The sequence below is a fragment of the Cricetulus griseus genome (genome assembly GCF_003668045.3).
Source record: "Cricetulus griseus strain 17A/GY chromosome 1 unlocalized genomic scaffold, alternate assembly CriGri-PICRH-1.0 chr1_0, whole genome shotgun sequence".
NCBI classification, from domain to species: domain Eukaryota; kingdom Metazoa; phylum Chordata; class Mammalia; order Rodentia; family Cricetidae; genus Cricetulus; species Cricetulus griseus.
The window spans coordinates 229,151,648-229,172,736 of record NW_023276806.1 but is presented as its reverse complement, the minus strand read 5'-3'; the positions used below and the strand labels follow the sequence as shown (position 1 = coordinate 229,172,736).

The 21,089-nt window shown below is 46.2% G+C and overlaps 1 protein-coding gene and 1 pseudogene across 2 annotated transcripts; both read left to right on the top strand.

The window, feature by feature from the left end:
• Window positions 1-11,790: 11,790 nt before the first annotated feature.
• LOC100758961 (patr class I histocompatibility antigen, A-126 alpha chain-like) lies at window positions 11,791-13,605 on the top strand. 2 transcript variants are annotated; one of them, XM_035450582.1, is made up of 3 exons: window positions 11,791-12,483; window positions 12,607-12,717; window positions 13,481-13,605. In XM_035450582.1, the coding sequence occupies exons 1-3, from the start codon at window positions 12,177-12,179 to the stop codon at window positions 13,483-13,485; spliced, it is 423 nt and encodes a 140-aa protein (XP_035306473.1). In that variant the 5' UTR covers window positions 11,791-12,176; the 3' UTR covers window positions 13,486-13,605. The 2 variants fall into 2 exon arrangements, with proteins under 2 accessions (XP_035306473.1, XP_035306472.1); XM_035450581.1 differs by lacking the exon at window positions 13,481-13,605 and having other exon boundaries at window positions 12,607-13,331.
• Window positions 13,606-15,847: 2,242 nt separating this feature from the next.
• LOC100758672 lies at window positions 15,848-18,082 on the top strand (annotated as a pseudogene).
• The last annotated feature ends 3,007 nt before the right edge of the window (window positions 18,083-21,089 follow it).

Below are 21,089 nucleotides of genomic sequence, written 5' to 3'. Positions count from 1 at the left end.
CTATTATAAAAGTATGGACATCATAGACATTGTCCCTACTGGGAAAATAAAATGGATCTGGTCAAAACCCAACAGAGAGGGCAATAACTGATGAGCTATATGGGCTGATAGACATTGGACAAAACTCTACATCTGTTAAGTCCTTGCTATCTCAAGTCTTCGTAGAACAGACTTACTGAAAGAACAGGGACTGAGGATTTGTGAAGGTAACACAGATCAGAAATGACAGTATAAAGGCCCAGGTGTCCTTAGCCACAGATGAGCATATCCCTGACCACACTTGGCCACACTGAACCATGGTCTGTCACCCCAGACAACTAACTTCCCCCAGAAACCACACACTCTGTAAGGTTCTCAGTCTATGTATTTTCTACATGTTTTTAGCAATCTTTGTAGACTAATTAATCACCTACAAAGGCAAGAAAGTACAAAACAATATAGACATCCTTCCTTCAAGCAGGAAATATCGTTGTACCCAAATTCTAAACCCCAAATCATGAAGAGACCCATTCTGATGCAAAAGCAAAGAGTCTTTTATTATTTAGTGAGTTAATTATGTTAACTCAGTTTTCTGTCACTCCAACATGGCAGGCAGGAGGAAGAAGGACCCTAAAGAGCTGCAAGGCAGGGAATTTATGGGGGTGTGCAAGGGGAGTGTCTAGGGGTTCACAACAGTCTCAGGATTGGTGCATTTCCAGGGTTGGGCGACCTGTCCTGTGTTGATTGGTCAACTGGAAGATATGGCTTATAGACCCTCCCAGGCGGTTGCAAAGAATGTAAAGCATGTCCAGAGGCCGCCAGCTAACTTCTGATTTGTTCCTTGCCACATGGATGGTATCTGACCTCCTAGTGACTAGCGTATGTCTGGCAAGGTCAGAAGGCTGGGAACTCAGCAACATGTGTAGAGTCAGAGTGTACATCTTGCTGGGATTTTTGCAGCCTGTCATGGGGTGCTGGGTGAGGGTCTGGTCTTTTCAGTATGAAGCTGTAGCTCAGTGAAAGTCAAGTGCAGTAGGGATCGAGGGGACCCAGCCTTGCCTCTACTGTAATGGGGAAGAGAACCGGGGAAAGATGCAGGACAGTGATGCTAGCAGACTCAGTGCCTAGGACTCTGGACTGTGCTCTTCACTTTTGCACACTGTGCTGACTGGAGACAGCCCCTTGGACACAGTCAGATGCCAGCTGTAGAAATCAAGGTCAGAATGCAAGCTCTTGAAGTCAATAGGGAAGGAGAAGCCAGAAGCAATCTGATATGGGTCAGTCCCTGTCGGGGATGGCATTGCGACCGTTGCTGCTTGACCAAGTTCTGGCATTTCAGCTTTGTGGATCACAATTCTCCAGCACTCTTACTTTCAATTTTTGTTGTTGTTGTTGTTTGGTTTTTTGTTTTTTTGAGACAGGGTTTCTCTGTATTGCTTTGGAACCTGCCCTGGAACTCACTCTGTAGAACAGATTGGCCTCGAACTCACAGAGATCCTCCTGCCTCTGCCTCCCGAGTACTGGAATAAAGGTGTGCACTACCAATGCCCAGCCCTTACTTTCATTTTTTAAAGATTTTATTTATTTATTCTGTATACAACATTCTGCTTCCATGTATATCTGTACACCAGAAGAGAGCACCAGATCTTATAATGTTAACCCCCCCGGAAAGCTCAGGCTTCCAGGGTCTCAGCCCAGGACCTCGGTCACCCCAATCACCAGGCGGATTCGAAAGCTTGATGCAAACAGTATGAGGCTTTATTGTTGTTTAACGAGCTAACCCCATGTTAGCTCGGGTCTTTCACCCACCAGCCATGGCGAATGGCTAGTAAAGACAGCTCAAACCGGCTACAGAGAGATCTTGTAGGGCAGCGTAAGGGGAGTGTCTAGGGATGCGCACAGGCTCAGGATTGGTGTTCCTCCAGGCTTGGAGGGCTTGCCCTGTGTTGATTGGCCAACTGGTTGTTATGGCCCATAGGCCCTCCCAGGATGATTGCTATGCTCTCTGAGTCATTGCTGTGTGCGTGCTTGTCCGTAAAGCACACCCAGAGACATAAAGCATAGCACCATCGGCTAACTTCTGATTGGTTCCTTGCCACGAGGCAGGCACCTAACCTCTAGTGACCAAGGCAAGGTCAGAAAAGCACGTGTTACTGTCATGGCTGCCGAAAGGGGCAGGCATCTGACCTTAGTGACTAAGACAAGGTCAGACAAATGCATGTTCGGCTGTTAGGGCTGCCGAAATGGGGAGCTGGTCCCTTCAATAATGGATGGTTGTGAGCCACCATTTGGTTTCTGGGAATTGAACAGGACCTCTGAAGAGCAGTCAGTGCTCTTAACCTCTGAGCCATCTCTCAAGCCGCCCCCCTTACTTTCATTTTTAATGATAGTCCCCTTGGAAAATTTTCCCTTGGGAAATTTTGTGCAGGCTTGGGTGAAGGATGAAAATGTATACAATGGTGGTGTTAATCCCAACAGCTAGGATATGACCACTACCACAATCTGAGTCGGATTTGAAGCAAATGTGATTATTATTATTATTATTATTATTATTATTATTATTATTATTATTAGTTTTTTCAAGACAGGGTTTCTTTATGTAGCTTTGAAGCCTGTCCTGTGGTTTTGGAGGCTGTCCTGTCACTCGCTCTGTAGACCAGGCTGGCATGGAACTCACAGAGATCGGCCTGCCTCTGCCTCCCAAGTGCTGGGATTAAAGGCGTGCGCCACCAAGTGGGGCTCGGCCTCTTTTAAGATGTAAAATCACAAGTAGTTTTACAGAAGGGAGACAATAGGGCAATAAGGAAACAAAAAGAAACCTTAAAAAAATGATGTGATCACTCATATGTGATTAGGAGGAGTCAGAGAGGACCAGGGAGGGTCGGGGGAACAGGGTATTTTCAAAAACAAATCAAGTTCATGAGTTGGGGAAGGTCGGGTTCCAGGAAACAGTGTAAGACCCCCGGAAAGCTCAGGCTTCCAGGATCTTAGCCCAGGACCGAGGCCACCCCAATCACAGAATGGAGGCGAAAGCTTGATGCAAATTGCATGAGGCTTTATTGTAGTTTAACGAGCCAACCCCATGTTAGCTCAGGTATTTGATCCACCCGCCATGGCGGATGGCTAGCAAAGACAGTTCGAAGCCGCTGCGTACAGATTTTTATAGGGCAGCGTAAGGGGAGTGTCTAGGGGTATGCATAGGTTCAGGATTGGTGTGCCTCCAGGAGGGTTTGCCCTATGTTGATTGGTCAACTGGTTGTTATGGCCCTTAGGCCCTCCCAGGGTGGTTGCTATGCTCTCCGTGTCATTGCTGTGTCCTTGTCCGTAAAGCACACCCAGAGCCATAAAGCATACCACCATCAGCTAACTTCTGATTGGTTCCTTGCCACGAGGCAGGCATCTGACCTCTAAGTGACCAAGGCAAGATTATGGCAAGCACGTGTTCGGCTGTTATGGCTGCCGAAATGGGGAGCTGGCCCCTTCAACAGCTACTCAACTCTCACAGTAAACAGAAACTTATTCTTAAAAATACAGCTTACTGCCTCCTGCCTGGAAAACGGAGTCAGGCAGGTTCCTTGTCAGCCTCTTTAAACAAAGCAGTTCTTTGGAAAAATTCCTTTCACTGTAGAACCATATAGCATGGTAGAACAAATTAACACCAGGCTGCTAGAAAATTTAGATAAATAACATATACTTGATATTTGATAATCAAGATTTATAAATTCCTAAGGTCTACTCAGGGTCACACTCATATTTGTCTAGCTTTGTCTTTGTTTTCTTTTAAGCTTTAGCTATTTGGATAAACTAAGCCATACCAAAAAACAAAAACAAAAACAAAAAAAACCCTGTAGTATTCTATAATGGATTGTTCGATTATCCCAAGAAAAGTCATTTTTCCAAGGTCAGGCATTTAGGCTAGTCCCCATTTCCTCAGGGGCTTGAAGGAAGTTCCTGCTTGCTAGTGAAGGAACCGGCTTCCCTTTTGGCAGCCATAATGGTTGAACATGTGCTTCTATGACCTTGTCCTAGAAACCAGAAAGTCAGATGCCTGTCTTGTGACAAGGAACCAATCAGAAGTTAGCTGGTGGTGCTATGCTTTATGGCTCTGGGTGTGCTTTACGGACAAGCGCACAGCAATGACGTAGAGAGCATAGCAACCACCCTGGGAGGGCCTATGAGCCATAACAACCAGTTGACCAATCAACACAGGGCAAGCCCTCCAAGCCTGGAGGCACACCAATCGTAAGCCTGTGCGTACCCCTAGACACTCCCCTTACGCTGCCCTATAAGATCTTTGGGGAGACCTTAGGAGCCGTCTTTTCGAGCCATCTGCCATGTCGGGTGGGTGAAAGACCCGAGCTAACATGGGGTTAGCTCGTAAAACTACAATAAAGCCTCATGCAGTTTGCATCAAGCTTTCGCCTCCATTCTGTGTTTGGGGTGGCCGCCGTCCTGGACTAAGATTCTGAAAGCCTCAGCTTTCTGAGGGTCTAACATTTTGGGGGCTCGTCCGGGATTTGCGATCAGCCTTCACCTGAGTGGATTCGATCTTGGAGGTAAGATGATTGGAGCTCGAAACTTGTATATGTTCAATGTTCAATGTTTGCTTGTTTTGTCTCTTGCTGTTTTGTTTGGTGCCATGATTTGTATTTGATCTGCGCAGAATTTGTATTTGTAATTCGGACTTCTGGGGAAGACCCTGAAGTCCTGCCCTGGATGAAAGTCCGAGGGTTGCTTGATTTGATCTGCGCAGAATTTGTAATTTGTATTTGATCTGCGCAGAATTTGTAATTGAACCATAGGGTAAGCAGACTTGCGAGAACCTTGGTTCCACCCTGGATGAAAGTCCAAGGTTTGGTTGTAATTTTGGTTTGGGGCACCATTTCTTTGCCGCGGTTTGTCCTGTCTAATGTTTGTGCTGTCTAATGTGCTGTCATTTGTGTTATGTGTTTCTTAAGCATCTCTTTCTGTCCCTGCTCTCCCTATGCACGTGGCATGCATGGGTCAGGGGGTCAGGGGTCTTTTCTTGATTCTCTGAGCACGTGGCGCCACCTCAACTGTGATCGGCAGATGCGCCCTGTGGACAGACTGCCACTCTGAGGACACCCAGGACCCAGGAGGTATGGACTCGGGCCAAGGACACTTGGACCCGCCTCAGTTAGCCGCCGAGTTCTGCCGCCGTCTTCCCGGCGCCATTGCCTTATGAGCAGCGTGGGCGGATTGGGTTGGCGTCTGTTCTTTCCTGTCTATTCTGTGTTATCATCATTGGTTTTCAATTCAGGATCCACCACGCCACCCCCTTTCTATCCCCACCTGCGGGTCTGAGGCATGCCCAGTAGGACTGTTTCTGCCCCAGCTGCCGTTATGGCTGTTTCCCTGCTCTGGGGGAACATGGCTACAAGGCCGCCATCTGCTACCCGTCTTTCTGTGCTCCACACACATGGTATGCAGGGGGGCCGCAGGAGTCTTTCCCACCCCTGGATTGGCCAAGGGTCTGGGTTTACCAGCAGCACAAATGAGAAAAAAATGTAGGAGGCTTAAATAATAAAGAGGGAAAGGAAAAAAAAAATTTGTCTAAGAATGTCTAAGAAAGTCAGAGAAATAAAATAAAAGATTATAGAGAGTTAAAACAAATGGTAAAAGTTATAGAGGGTTAAAGCAAGTTGTTGGAGGTCAGAGAAAAAGATTGTTACAGAAAGTTATAGAGGGTTAAAGTAAGTTATAGAAGGTCAGAGGAAAGTTGTCAAAGGTCAGGGAAAAGGTTGTTACAAGTGAAAAAAAAAATGTAAACTGTGCTATGGTTTCTCATGTCTACAAACAGTAAATTTTAAAAATAATAATATAAGTTAAAATTTTAATCATATTAAGCTGATTTTGTTTTTAAAAAAAGTCCTGTTTATATATATTTGTTTTAAAATGTTCTGTTTCCTGGTTTAGCCAGCACATGGCCAACTGGTCACATGACTTGACTGGTCGCCATTTTGCTAAAGTTAAAAAAAAATACTTAAGCCGCCATCTTGACTAAAGGTGACCCCATGGAAATTAGAGGTACCATCTTAGAAACAAGTTTTTCAGTTAAGATTTAAAATGTTAATGCTTCTATATATATTACAGAAAGACCTTAAGGGAATTTAAATTTCTTTTTAAAACCAGTTTTTCAAATGTTTGTTTTTATTAAAGTTTGTACTTAAAGAGCTTCAATTTAGAATTATTTTTAAGCAAAACCTGACAATGTAAAGTTCTTGTTTTATGATGTTTTTAGAAGTTAAGTTTAAGATGTTGGTAACACACACCTTTAAGCTTAGGGTGTTGATGGCACACGACTTTAAGTTGAGGGCGTTGGTGGCATACGCCTTTAATCCCACCACTCGGGAGTAAGAGGCAGATGGATCTTTATGAGTTCAAGGCCTGCCTGGTCCGGCAGATCGAATTCCAGGACAGGCTCCAAAGTCACAGAAAAACCCTGCCTCAGAAAGAAGTTAAGCTACTGTTTAAGGAATATAAGGTAGCTCTATACAGTTTTAAGTTCAGCTGTATTACAGAAATAAGACTTTACCTAGCCACCTATGTGCTTAATGTGTGCTTAAGGCAAGTAACTAAAACAGACAAACAGACCTCTAATGCTTCAGAGATCTTCAGAATATGGCATTTAAATTGTTATCTTTAAAGTTTATAATGTCAGACAGACTGCCAGATCCTGACAGTGACCCAAAGTCTCCAAAGAAGATTACGAGGCACCTCAGTTCCTGCACCTGGACCAGTGAGCGAGATGCTCAGATGTGAAACCTGCCGCCTGCCAGAACCTGGCCGAGACTGTGGACAAAGCTGCTGGACACTGGAAAATTGATTGCACCCCTTTGCCTAGACAAAACAAGGTCAGTCTTTTCCATGTCCCTCTTCCACAGAGAGAAAAAAACTCTCACAGTATAGGCCTGGCGAAGATTGCTGTTCTTTGAGACACCTGCCTCCAGCGGTAATGGAGAAACTTGGGTTTGGCTAACTGTATATAGACTTACTTCTGACTGGCTTCTGTCACTTCTTAGTAGATTTGGATAAAATATACCCTTCTCAGATCTCTGAAATATTACTGGTTGTCAGCTTGACAGCATCAGGCAGTCAGATCCACTATAGACTAGTCAGTATGTTAGCTGATAAAATAGTAACTATCTACTGTTCAGGCACGAGCTCAAGGTTTTTAAGTTTATTTTGGTTGTCATCTAAGTACAAACTTAAAGGGCTTTTCATCAGGCCAAAGGCACCTCTGTCCAATCCATACCTGGCTCTCTGGACAGAAGAAAAATGTACATGCTTATAGCCCAAATCTGCAGTTTTTGCTAGGACTCAAAGTTATAAATATGTTCTTGCTGTTTAAACAGATATCTGCTTTTTCTACACTGTGGGCTTCAGTAAATAAGCTTTAACCTCTGTTCCTAGTTTAAACATGTCTTAAACAGGTTTCTGCTTCTGGCAGACATCTGAGTATCAGTTGCTGACTACAGACTGTTCTAAGACTGCGAGCCCTAGACTTGCTATGGATGTGAACCAGTCCAGCTGATAAGGACACCCTGTCTCTGCAACAGTGTCTGCTAACCAGAAGCCCCTGATGGATTCCCCATTGCCTAAATTCCTTTTTGCTTTTGACTAGCATTTCAACCTTCTGGGGTCCCTAACTTCGTCCCAAAGTCAGCAGGAAGCAGTTTGGAAAAGAATTTCGCCGTCCATTTTCCCTGGTTAAAATGCTAAGTCAAAAGGAACTCCCTTACATGGGGATGCCAATATCTATCACTCCCTGATGGGGATGCTAGAGAGACAGCAATTCCATGATTGGAATTTCCAGAAAAGAAAATGGGGGAATGAAGGAACCGGCTTCCCTTTTGGCAGCCATAATGGTTGAACATGTGCTTCTATGACCTTGTCCTAGAAACCAGAAAGTCAGATGCCTGTCTTGTGACAAGGAACCAATCAGAAGTTAGCTGGTGGTGCTATGCTTTATGGCTCTGGGTGTGCTTTACGGACAAGCGCACAGCAATGACGTAGAGAGCATAGCAACCACCCTGGGAGGGCCTATGAGCCATAACAACCAGTTGACCAATCAACACAGGGCAAGCCCTCCAAGCCTGGAGGCACACCAATCGTAAGCCTGTGCGTACCCCTAGACACTCCCCTTACGCTGCCCTATAAGATCTTTGGGGAGACCTTAGGAGCCGTCTTTTCGAGCCATCTGCCATGTCGGGTGGGTGAAAGACCCGAGCTAACATGGGGTTAGCTCGTAAAACTACAATAAAGCCTCATGCAGTTTGCATCAAGCTTTCGCCTCCATTCTGTGTTTGGGGTGGCCGCCGTCCTGGACTAAGATTCTGAAAGCCTCAGCTTTCTGAGGGTCTAACACTAGAAAGGGAGACAAACCAGGAAGAGGAGTTTGTGGCCCTCCCACTAACATATGACTGGTGCCCATGGACTTGTCACAAGCCACACCCCAGCTCACTTGCCTGCTTTTCCTCCATTTAATCTTCTGTGCAGTTACAGGGTTTAAAAGGTGTGTTCTTTTTTCCAGTAAGCGTGCTGGCAGCCGTCCCAATTTACTCTCAGATTCCCTCCATCTCCTCTCCCTTGGCCAACTCTGAGCGTCCTCTACATTTGAGGGTCCTGCTCCGTTCTACCAAACAAAGGCAGGATGGGAGTGACCTGGGTAAGTAGGCAAGATCAAGAGCCGTCTTCATGCCTGGGAATGACAGTACCTCAGGCTCTCCAGGCTCTTGTTAATCTACCACATCTGTAGTCTGCCAAACTGGACTCCTTTCATCCACAGAGAGTGAATGGCATGCCAGGAAAATTCACCAAAACAAAATGCCTAGATGGACAGTATTTGTCCAAAGCTATAACCCTGCAGCCCCGGACACAAACAGTGGGTAGACCTCATTTTCCTGTCCGCCCTGTAGTTATTTGCAACATACCTAACAACTTCTACTATAATATAAAATGTGATTCGATTATTTCCTCTCTCAGCCCTCCTGCGGCCTGATACAGCAACGATAAGCTCTACGCTCTCAGCACTACTTTACCACTTTGAAGGCACTTGGACCCCTCACCATAATAAGTGTTACTACTTTAAGTGCTCACAGGTGTCTCCGGTGAAATCTGTGATAATGTTAACAAGTGAGATTTGATAAAAATTATATAAGTGCATGAATGCTGAGAGACTGACCAACATAGTCAACAATATTCTTTATTTTATTTTATTTTATTTTTTTTGATGGTTCAAGACAGGGTTTCTCTGTGTAGCTCTGTAGACCAGGCTGGCCTCGAACTCACAGAGATCTGCCTGCCTCTGTCTCCAGAGTGCCAGGATCAAAGGCGTGAGCCACCATCGCCCGGCTCAATATTCTCCTTTTTAAAACTAAGATGTAATAACACAACAGCCACTCAATGAACAAGACTGTCCCATGAATGTAGATGCAGCAAACTACCAAGGATTCCACGGTACTTTAGATCGCTGAATGTAGATAGCGCCTGTGTCAACCTAGCGACCTGACAAAGGTAAAGATGAACATTTAAATTAGTGTGACAACCCATGCTTTCAGTCTCAGCACTCAGGGGGCAGAGGCATAGGATGCCTGTGAGTTCCTGATGAGACCCCCAACCCCAAACAAAAGTAAAACTATCTGAAGATGTTAATAAAAATCTCCCCGCCTCTGGTTGGAGAAATGCCTACACTCTCCACCAGAGAGTGTAGACCACCAGACTTGGAGTACCAGAAGTCTCTCTGCTCACTAACTCCTGTGAACCCTCCTCCACGGTTTCTAACACCCTCTTCTGGCCTCCACTGACAACTGCAGCCCAACGTCCACCAACACATCGACACATGAACATATCCATAAACAAACAAAAAAATTAAAAAACAAATCTAAAACTATTCTTCCTGTATACTTCTGTAAAGCTGCATTTCCTACACTGAACAAAAAACTAAAAGGTTAAAAAGGAGAATCCAAAGGACCACAAGTAAAAAACATGAAGATAAGGACAGGCAGACATGTAAACATCTGTTTTCACCACATCATTGTATTTTGGGAAACTGTCCTGCCTTCCTGTAAACATTCTGTTTACATTCACTCTATTGTTAATGTATTCACTGAAGCACAGGTTTCAAAATCCTCGGGTCCTAACTCGGTGAGCAGAGATTGACATAATCCTCGAAAGCGTGTATACCTTTGAGGGCCAATCAACTTCCAAGACTCCACAAACACCTTGACGTGTCAGTTTTTGAGAACTGATGACTCAGTGGCCTCTAGGTGGGACTCAGAAGGATGTTGTGACCAGGATGAGGGCAACAAAGATCAGGGTGAGGAACTTTTCAGGCGCTGCTCCCAGGATACCTGGTCCCAGACCTGGAACTGAGCCAGGAAAGCAGTGCCCCAGAGACTCCTCTGCCAGGAGCTGATCTTTCCATGACCCAATCTCAAGGCGTCATGACCACTGGGAATTCTTAGAGAAGCCAATCAGCCTTCTTCTCCATAACAGGAACATTATACTATCAACACAGACTAGCAGAGACTCAGTGTCCCGTCTTCAAGTAGGATGAATACCTTGCTGTTCCCGAGGCTCTCCTGCTGCTCCTCCTGGCCTACCTGGCCCTGACCAGGCACTTAGATGGTGAGTGTGGGAGTCAGGAGGGAAAGGACCTAACCTGGGAGACAAAAGGACTCCACCCTTGGGGCTGTAGCTCAGGAACGTCTCTCTCATCACTAGTCCAATCCCATCTCCATTTTGCGTCCTGACCCCTGGCCCCTACCCTGCTTTCCCCAGACCTGGGTGCAGAGCAGTGTAAGGTCCTAGGTGTGTGTGTGTGGGGTAGAGATGGAAAGGCCTACTACACCTAGGTTCACACTCGCTGCTCTATGTGCAAACTCTCCTCACGTGGCCTGGCCTCACGGAGCCCCCAGTTCATCATTGTTGCCTGTGTGGATGACACTCAGTTTGAGAGATTCAACAGCAGAGCAGAGCCTCCAAGGATGGAGCACCGTTCACCATGGATTAATCAGCAGAAGCCAGAATACTGGGAGTGGAGGACACATCAGGCCCTGGCAGAAGGACATAGGTTCATAAGAATGTTGACAAATCTGCTCCACATCTACAACTATAGTGAAACTGGTGAGTTAGCCCAAATCTGAAATCCCCAGTCGCATGCTCCCAATGGGGCGGCCCCAGTGTGTCAGGTTTGAGATTTACCCTGGTGAAATGTGACCCATGGAGACTAGGCTGAAGAGAGTCCTGGGATACTGACCTGGTTTTCTGTCCAGTTTAAGTCCAATTCTAGCCATTAGAAAGGCCACAAGGGAGGGGGCAAGCCACTGGAGGGCCCCACCAAGGGACTTGGCCTGTGGCTGAGAGTGAGGGCTTGGCCAGGATATCACACTATCCAGAATCTGTATGGCTGTGATTTGATGTCTGGAGAGTCCCGTCACCCACAATATGAATTAATCTTCAACCACCATGATTACATCGCCATTAAACGAGGACCTCAGCACTTGGAACACGGTGGGCAAGGCAGCTGAGATGCTCAGACTGGAGTGGGAGGAGTCAGGTTTTGAACAATTAGTGAAGACTTACTTGGAGAAGGAATGTGTGAAGTTGCTCCGCACACAGCTTGACTATGGCAAGAAGATTTTGCTGAGAACAGGTGAGAACAAACATTGCCCCATCTGCTCTGAAACTGGAGCCCCTGTCCCCTGAGGATTTCTCCTCAGCAGGGAGCTCATTAGGTCTTGCATCAACAGGGGAAAGAGTGTCATGGGTTTCCTGACTCAACAAGAGAGAGGGACTCTCCAGAGGGCTGAGCCTTCTCTCAGGGCAGTACAGTCTGCCAGTTAAGCAGCAGTTCCCTTCATATCTGCATTGTGAACCATGATCTCTCTCAGGCCTTTTCACTGCCCACACACTTTGGAGGTCTGACCCAGTGTTCCTGAGTCTCAGTCCCCATCCAGTGAGAACCAGAAGTTCATATTCCTAGAGGGAGATCCAGAGTCTCCTGCTCTGTGCTGGCTTATGCTGGTCCTGAAACTTTCCAAAAGACAGATTACCCGATCCATATCCCAAAATTAGACTGATAGGTGGGGTCTGCCTCTCCTCTTCAAGCCAACTCTGCCTTCCATTCAAAACAAGGTCACAGGAGCACTGATGGGTCCCAGGAAGAATGCAAAATGACTAAAATCTCCAATTTATTCACTTCAGATAAACCACAAATACATGTGACTCACAAGATCAGAGCTAATGGGAAAATTACCCTGAGGTGCTTGGCCCTGAACTTCTACCCTGCTGAGATCACCCTGACCTGGCAGAGGGAGGGGAACAATCAGACACAGGGCACAGAGGTGATGGACACCAGGCCTGCAGGGGATGGGAACTTCCAGAAGTGGGCAGCTGTGGTGGTGCTTCCTGGGGAGGAGCAGAGATACACATGCCATGTGCAGCATGAGGGGCTGCCTGAGCCCCTCACCCTGAGATGGGGTAAGAAGGGAGGGGTGCAGAGACCATCACAGTGAGAGTGGGAGTCCTTGGGAGAACTGGAGCGGGGTCATGACTGACAGGTGGAGGTCAGAGGCTTCAATGTTCCTTCCATTCTTCCCTCAGAGCCTCGTCAGCCCTCTGTCCCCATCATGCCAATTGTTACTGGCCTGGTTCTTGGAGCTGTGCTAATGGGAGCTGTGGTGACTTTTCTGATATGGAAGAGGAGGAATAAAGGTAAGAAAGGGGCAGGATCTGAGTTCGTGTCTGTGGGAATATGAAGCCCAGCTGAGTGGTGCCCTGCCTCATGAGAGCAAAGTTTCATCCACACAGTGGCTTATTTCTGTCTTGTGCTGATGAGCTGACATTAACTCCATTGTGAAGGAAGCATGAAGGAAATAATGAAAAGATTCATCACTGCAATGATAGAGGTGGTAGAGACCTGATCCTCAGCTCCCAGAGGTCAGATGGAAAGGTTCCCACTGAGAACAGATAACCAGGAGTCCAGTTAGTCCTCTTCATGTGCAATCTTCCATCATGTTTCCTCATCCTTCTCTGGATCTGCAGTCACAGTTCTTGAAATTTCCCTGAGATAAGGACCAGGAGATTCCTCTAGGTCTTCTAGATGCTGGTGCTTCCATGAACTCTACTGAAAGGAATTGTTCATATTCAAGCTATGTTCATGCTTCCCAGTGGTTTCACTAGGGACTCATCCCTGAGACTCCTGTGGCAGTACACACAGGAGCCCATGGATGTTCTCAGCCGGCTCACACCTCCTCACTCCGTTCCAGTATCAGTGCGTTTGATCTGCTCCTGTATCACTGTGCACCGGGATGTCCAGCGACACCCTAAAGGGCCTGGTGTGAGTCTGGGCGAAGGCAGAGGATAGAAGCCTGGGGCACAGGGACTCTAGGGATTGGGGGAGTGTGTGATGGGCTGTCCAGAATGTCACCATTTAAGACACTGATCTGAATTTCTTCCTTGTTCTTTTCTTCTACAGGATAAGGAAGCTGGACTGAGCCTAAGAGGATTTGTTGTGGTTTCTCCTCCCACTGTGACCTCAAGATCTTGTGCCTTCTCTTTGTATATGTGACATGATGGTGGCTATGTGACCAGATGATGAGTTCAGCCAAGCCTTGAGCAACAACAAGCCCATCCTCACCCTGACCTTTGTGTCTTTCCCTGTCATCACTGGACTTCCAACAGGGGCAGGGCTGGGAAACCCCAATTGCTGAATATGCTTTAGTTTTCAACCAGTTACAAATACATGCCTCTGTCTTTTATTATTATTATTATTATTATTATTATTATTATTATTATTCAATACAAGCTTTCCCTGTGTAGTCCTGGCTGTTCTGGAACTTGCTCTGTAGACTAGGCTGGCCTTGAACTCTCAGAGATGTGCCTGCCTCTGACTCTGGAGTAATCGGATGAAAGGTGGAAAGGTGTGAGCCACCACTGCCAGTTGCTTCTGTCTTTTTTTTTTTTTTTTTTTTTTTCGAGACAGGGTTTCTCTGGAGCCTATCCTGGCATTTGCTCTGGAGACCAGGCTGGCCTCGAACTCACAGAGATCCCCCTGCCTCTGCCTCTGCCTCCTGAGTGCTGAGATTAAAGGCGTGCGCCCCCAACGCCTGGCTGCTTCTGTCTTTATTAGCACTTTTTATGGTTGTGCAACTTCTTGCCATAGTGGTTGATTGATTAGGGTCCTAAGGATGACTCAAAGGTTATGGAGAAAATAAAGGCGCAGACTCTTATGGAAATCATGTGTGCTGTGCTAACTCCGTTGCCTTAGTAACACTTGGAAGCTGTGTGCAGTCAAAAGTGGCCTGGGCTGTGCACAGGTGTTGCTCAGGCACCCTGGGCTCTCACATAATCTCTTCCCCTCTCACTTGGGTCATCTTTCCCGATGCCCCCAAATGATTCCTCCTGTTAAACTCCCTTTATGAACTCAGGACAGTTTCCTTGTTCTGGTCTGTAAAATTTCCTACTTTACTTTGCTGATATTTTCACATATGTATGGTCATCTCCCACCACTCCAGACAGCTGTTCCTGACAAAGGCCAGTGTGTTTCCTGTAGATTCTAGTAAGTGTGGCTGTCTGTCCTTTTGTCCTCCATCCTGAGGAGATGGGCATCCCAGACTCCTCTGTTTTTGTTTCCCGTATCTACAGAGAATGAGGCTTTTTTTTTTTTTTATCAGAACTGAGTTTGAATCTTCTCACTTTTACAGACAACTGTAGTGGGTACAGGACAATACACACACACACACACACACACACACACACACATACACACACACATAATCATAAAATATATAGAGCCTACATATTTCTGTTAAGCTGCAGTTTCTTAAATTTCAAATAAAAAAACTGGTAAAAAGATACAAACTTGACCTAGTTTTTAGTAGGAAAGATAAAAGTATTGCTGGAATGTAAAATATCCTTAAAAAATCTATTCCTTCTACCCTAATCATGCTTTGAAAAATAGCTAATCCTCTTTTAAAGTGTCCTTTTAAGCACAATTAGTTATTATCTTCAGCAAAGCAAATATCTTAAAATTCTCGGTTCATAGCATGGTAAATATGGGTTGATAAAATCCACATAAGTAAAATTACATTTAGATCCATTCACTTTCTAAGTGTGTGTAGAGACCTTGACATGAGAATGACTGGGAGTTCTGGTGCACTTTCTTTTCCACCACCAGCCCCAAATATAGAGAGGGAGACTTATTATGAATTATGAAAACAAGGCCTTAGCTTTAGGCCTGGCCCACTAGCTCTTATAACTTAAATTAACCCATTTATATTAGTGTACAATTTGCCTCATGGCTTTTTACCTTTCTTTTATTTTGTATGTCCAACTCCCTCTGTGTCTCATGGCATCTCTCTCCCTCTTTCTCTCATACCTAGAATCATTCTGAATTGCTCTCTTTTCCCCCTGAAAGTCCCAACTATCTTTCCAGCCAAGCTACTGGCCAGTCAGCCTCAGAATTATCACTTCCTAACTTGGTGAGTGCCTTGGAGGGACAATCCCTTTCTGAACCTGCATAGATGCATCCTGACATCACAATGTTTGAGAACTGCTGACTCTATGGTCCTTCGGTTTGACTCACAAGGATACTGTGACCAGGACCAGGAGAACATGAATCAAGGTGAGCAATTCACTGCTCCTAGGATACCAGGTCCCAGAGCTGGATCTGAGCCAGGAGAGCCCTAGAGATTTCTCTAACAGGAGTTCATATTTCCCTGACCCAATCCCAATGCTATCATTACCACTGGGAATTCTTAGAGAAGCCAATCAGCCTCTTGCCTATTAAGATCACCAGATGAGCACAGATTTGCAGCAATTCAGTCTCTGCTCTTTAAGTAGGATGAAGACCCTTGCAACCTGGGCTCTCTTCTTGCAGCTCCTGGTCACCCTGGCCCTGACCGAGCATCCAAATGGTGAGTGTGGAAATCTGAGGGGAAAGGACCTAACCTGGGAAAGCAGATGATCTCTACCCATAATGGTGCAGACCAGAGAACTCTGTCTCCTCCCTAGCCCAGCCAGAAACTTCTGTTCCCTTCTCTATCGTGTCCCCTGGGCCTGGGTCCGTGGACTGGCATGGACTATGTGGAGGACAGAGGTCTAAAGACCCAATGCTCCTAGGTACATACCAGCTGTGCCATTTCCAAACCCTCCTGACCTGGCCTGGCCTGGAGGAGTCCCAGTTCATCTCTGTCAGCTATGTGAACGACACACAATTCATGGGATTTGACAGCAGGGCAGAGAGTCAGAGGATGCAACATCGGGCACCGTGGCTGGATCAGCAGAAGCCAAAGTATTGGGAGGAGGAAACACAGAGCATCTTGAGAGAAGAGAAATTCTTCAAAGAAGTAATGAAGAAAGTGCTCCACGTCTACAACCAGAGCATGTCTGGTGAGTAAACCCAAATCAGAAATCCCCACCTTCAAGCTCCCCGAAGGCTTCTCCGAGGGGGCCATGCACAAGATTTACATAAGGAAAATGTAACCCATGGACACCAGGCTCCAGAGATCCACAGGAAAATGACATGGGTTTCTGAGCAGTTTAAGTCCAAATCTGGCTAGTTGGAAAGGCCATGTGGGAGGGACCGACCCACTGCAAGCCCCCCCACCCCCCACCAGGAACCTGGCCCTGTGGGAGTGGCTGAGAGAGAGTGCTTGGCCAGGGTATCACACAGTCCAGAGGACGTATGGCTGCGTGGTGCTGCCTGGAGGGTACTTCAGTCGAGGATTCCATGAATTAACCTTCAGTGGCCAGGATTACATCGCACTGAATGAGAACCTGCGCACCTGGACTTCGGCTGGCAAGGCCGCTAAACAGCTCAGGCAACAGTGGGAAAAGACACGTTTTGCATAAATGGTCAAGACTTACCTGATGGATGAATGCATTGAAATGCTCCTCGAACAGCTGGACTATGGGAAGCAGATTTTGCTGAAAACAGGTAGTGACAGATACTTCCCCATCTGCTCTGAAACTGGAGCCCCTGTCCCCTGAGGATTTCTCCTCAGCAGGGAGCAGCTGGAACACTCGGTCTTGCATCAACAGGGGAAAGAGTGTCATGGGCTTCCTGATTCAATTAGAGAGAGGGACTCTCCAGAGGGCTAAGCCTTCTCTCAGGGCAGTAAAGTCTGTCAGTTAAGCATTGTGAAACATGGCCTCTCTCAAGCCTGTTCATTGTCCATGCACAATAACTTCTGAGGTCTGTCCCCAGTGTTTCTGAGTCTTTCATGTCCACTGACTCAGAACCAGAAGCCCATATTCCTAGAATGAGATCAGGAGTCTCCTGCTCTGTGCTGGCTTATGCTGGTTATGAAACTTTGCAAAGAATAGATTACCCGATCCATATCCTGAATTTAGGCTGATGGGTGGGGTGGGGTCTGCATCTCCCCTTCAAGCCAACTCTGCCTTCCATTCAAAACAAGGTCACAGGAGCACTGATGGGTCCCAGGAAGAATGCAAAATGACTGGATTCTTCAATTTGTTTCCCCCAGAAAAACCACAAATACATGTAACTCACAAGATCAGAGCTGATGGGAAAATCACCCTGAGGTGCTTGGCCCTGAACTTCTACCCTGCTGAGATCACCCTGACCTGGCAGAGGGAGGGGAACAATCAGACACAGGACATGGAGGTGATGGACACCAGGCCTGCAGGGGATGGAACCTTCCAGAAGTGGGCAGCTGTGGTGGTGCCTCCTGGGGAGGAACAGAGATACACATGCCATGTGCACCATGAGGGGCTGCCTGAGCCCCTCACCCTGAGATGGGGTAAGGACTGGGAGTGAGCACAGAGACCATCACAGTGAGAGTGGGGGTCCATGGAAGAACTGGAGCAGGGTCATGACTGACAGGTGGAGGTCAGAGGCCTCACTGTTCCTTCCATTCTTCCCTCAGAGCCTCGTCAGCCCTCTGTCCCCATCATGCCAATTGTTGCTGGCCTGGTTTTTGGAGCTGTGCTAATGGGAGCTGTGGTGACTTTTCTGATATGGAAGAGGAGGACTAAAGGTAAGAAAAAATCAGGATTTGAGTTCGTGTCTCCGTGGGAATATGCAGCCCAGCTGAGAGTGTGCCCTGCCTCATGAGAGCAAAGTTTCATGCACACAGTGGCTTATTCTCTCCTGTGCTGATGAGCTGACATTAACCCCATTGTGAAGCATAAAGGAAATAATGAGCAGATTCATCACTGCAATGATAGAGGTGGCAGAGACCTGATCCTCAGCTCTCACAGGTCAGATGGAAAGTTTCCTACTGAGAAAAGATAACCAGGAGTCCAGTTAGTCCTCTTCATGTGCAATCTTCCATCATGTTTCCTCATTCTTCTCTGGATCTGCCATCATAGTTCTTGAAATTTCCCTGAGATAAGAATCAGTAGATTTTTCTAGACCTTCTAGATCCTGATGCATCCATGAGCTCTAATAAAAGGGATTTTCCCAGGGGTAAAAGATGATAAAGCATCTATGTTCAGACTTGCCAGGTCTTACAGTGATGGCTCATCCATGAGAGAGCTGGGGCATAAAGATAGGATTTCCTGAACATTCTCAGCCAGCACATACCTACTCATTTAGTTCCATCTTAAGAGGCTTTGATATGCTCTTGTATCACTTTCCACTGACAGGTAGTTTTTTTTTCTTGATTTCCAGTCTTGCTTTACAGTTTAAAAAGTGACACCCTAAAGGGCAGTGTCTGCCACAGAGAGAGGTCAGAGAATAGAACCCTGGAGAATGGGCATTCCTGGGAATGTGACACTTTGAGTATGTGATGAGCTGTTCAGAATGTCACCATTTAAGACACTGATCTGAATTTCTTTCTTGTTCTGTCTTTTACAGGATAAGACAGCTGGACTCAGCCTAACAGGCTGTTTTCTCCTTTCCCACTGCGGCCTCAAGAACTTTTGACTTCCCTCCCTGCATCTGACTGTTACTATGTGTCTGTCTCCTGTGAGTACAGTGTAACCAGGTGATGAGTGCAGCTCTGCCATGAGCAGCAAAAAGTCCCATCCACACACTGATCATCATTCCTTCCCCAGTCACCATGGCTGTTCCAACAGAGGCTGGGCGGGCAAACCTCCACCCCTGATAGTTTAGTTTTCACCAAGCTACAACTTAATGCATCTTTCTTGAAATTAAGCATTTTATGGTTACACAACATCATTCAGAGTGGGTATTTGATTAGTGTACTAAAGATGAGTAAACCTTGATTGAGAAAATAAAGTCTCAGATCCTTTCTGAATCATTTGTGTTGTGCTAACCGTGTTGCCTTTAGCAATAGTTGAAGGCTGTGTGTTCACAACTGTTGCTCTTCCCACCCTGGGCGTTCACACGCAAACACACTTCCCACCTGTGTCATTTTGCTAGCTCCAGATCCCTGTTCTTTCAGTATACTTCTTCCGCCAAGACATGTGATCAGAAGATCTCAAGCATTTGTAGGGTCTGTCTAGTGTCTGTGCTGCTCTTAAATGTTGTCAGTCAGCCTATTCAGGCCTGATTGTGAAGAGATGTTTAGATTCCTGGTTCTACAGGAATTACATTTGCTCTCAGTTCTCTGTTTGAGTTGCTCTCAGTCTTCTGTTGACGACATTCATCAACATACACAAGTAGGGACTGTTTCTCTCATTGTCCAACCACGAATCTCTGTGGTATTCTTACCAAATTTGTTAAGAGTCCAAGCTGGATTCTGGCAAACTAGGGGCTATAATATGTCAGTAATACCAGCGGGAGGAACTCTGCCAAAAGAAATAGTTTGCAAGTTCAAGATTAACCTGGGCTATGTACTGAAACCCTATCTCTACAGGAAGTCATTAAAATTTAATCAAAAAGTAAATCAATTAAAAAAGTAAATATTATAAGGGATGGATAAAGCTGTGCTATGCTAATTCAATTCTACAAAATCTCAATTAAGTATTTAAATCCCAGGCAGGAAGTAGGTTAGGTAAGGAAAGTTATGTGGAATACGCAAATAGGGCAGTACTTGATGACAGACTGCTTAAGTCCCTAGAGGGTTTCATAGTTGTCACTATGAAATCCATAGGATTTCAGGTGTTCCAATGAGCTTCAGTGAAACTGGAAACCCTTCTATATGAGGTAAGGGAATCCTGTGTTAACACCTCTCTACAGAGAGGGTCACAGCAGAGAGAACAAGCGGAATGGTGTAGATAATGAATAGTATTCTGTGTAAAACTCATGTAATTGACAATCTAGACACTTGATGCAATGCCTGAGAGACAGAGAATCTCTTCCAGCTCCAATAGAACAGTAATCTAGAGAGAGTGTGTTTGTGGCCTAAAAGCACAATTGAGCATTTTCTCAGTGTAATAATCTGGATGCCAGAGGTAAGGCACATGACAGTTTCTCAAACTCTTGTTAAGGAGTCCTAGGAGCAGAGCCCCAAAAGAAGGAGATGGCACAGGAATTCAGGTGTCTGAATCATGTGATGGGTTCTTCCTGTATGTGTGTCTGTGGAACAGACTACCCGCCTCAGGCAAGGGGCCCATTTCTCAGCAAACCCTAGAGTCCCTCAACAACAGGACAAGGCAGCAATTCTTTATCCAAGAGAGGAGATGTGAGCTCAGCTTCCCCACATCCCCTGATCTCAGTGGAGGTGGCCTGGTCCTCTCATTTCTACCTGTGTGCAGGGCTTACACGTCTCTCTGGTCTATTCTGCTGATCCCTTTCAGCCTCCATGCTAACTTAACCTTCTGGCCAGGAGGGTACCTCACACTGCCCACAGACTCACTCTCCGTGTGGTATTTCAGCAGCAAAGTATCCAGTCCTGGCCTCTGGGATGCTACTTGGAACAGAGGCCCTTCAGGCAGGGAAGTGACTCCTTGGTTGATGCTTCAGATGCAGTGAGTTAAGCAGAAGGGTCCCGAGTATGGGGAGTATACGACGGTCTCCCAGGGCCACAGTGGCCATTTTCCAAAGGGCCAGAGATCCCTGTTCTGCTACTGGAACTGGAAAGAGGTACTCAGGAACCACTGTCCTAATGACAATCATGAGGGTCAGAATTTACAAGGCCATCATGTCCCCTCTGATCAGAACTAATGTGCCTTGATATCACGTACAACTTTAGATCCCAGGCTGTAGTATTTGG

Bases quoted from the DNA above. Each gene is read 5' to 3' on its own strand.
- LOC100758961 (XM_035450581.1), top strand. From the start codon at position 12,177: ATGACTAAAATCTCCAATTTATTCACTTCAGATAAACCACAAATACAT. The intron at 12,484-12,606 runs GTAAGAAGGGAG...TTCTTCCCTCAG, and splicing joins GCCCCTCACCCTGAGATGGG to AGCCTCGTCAGCCCTCTGTC.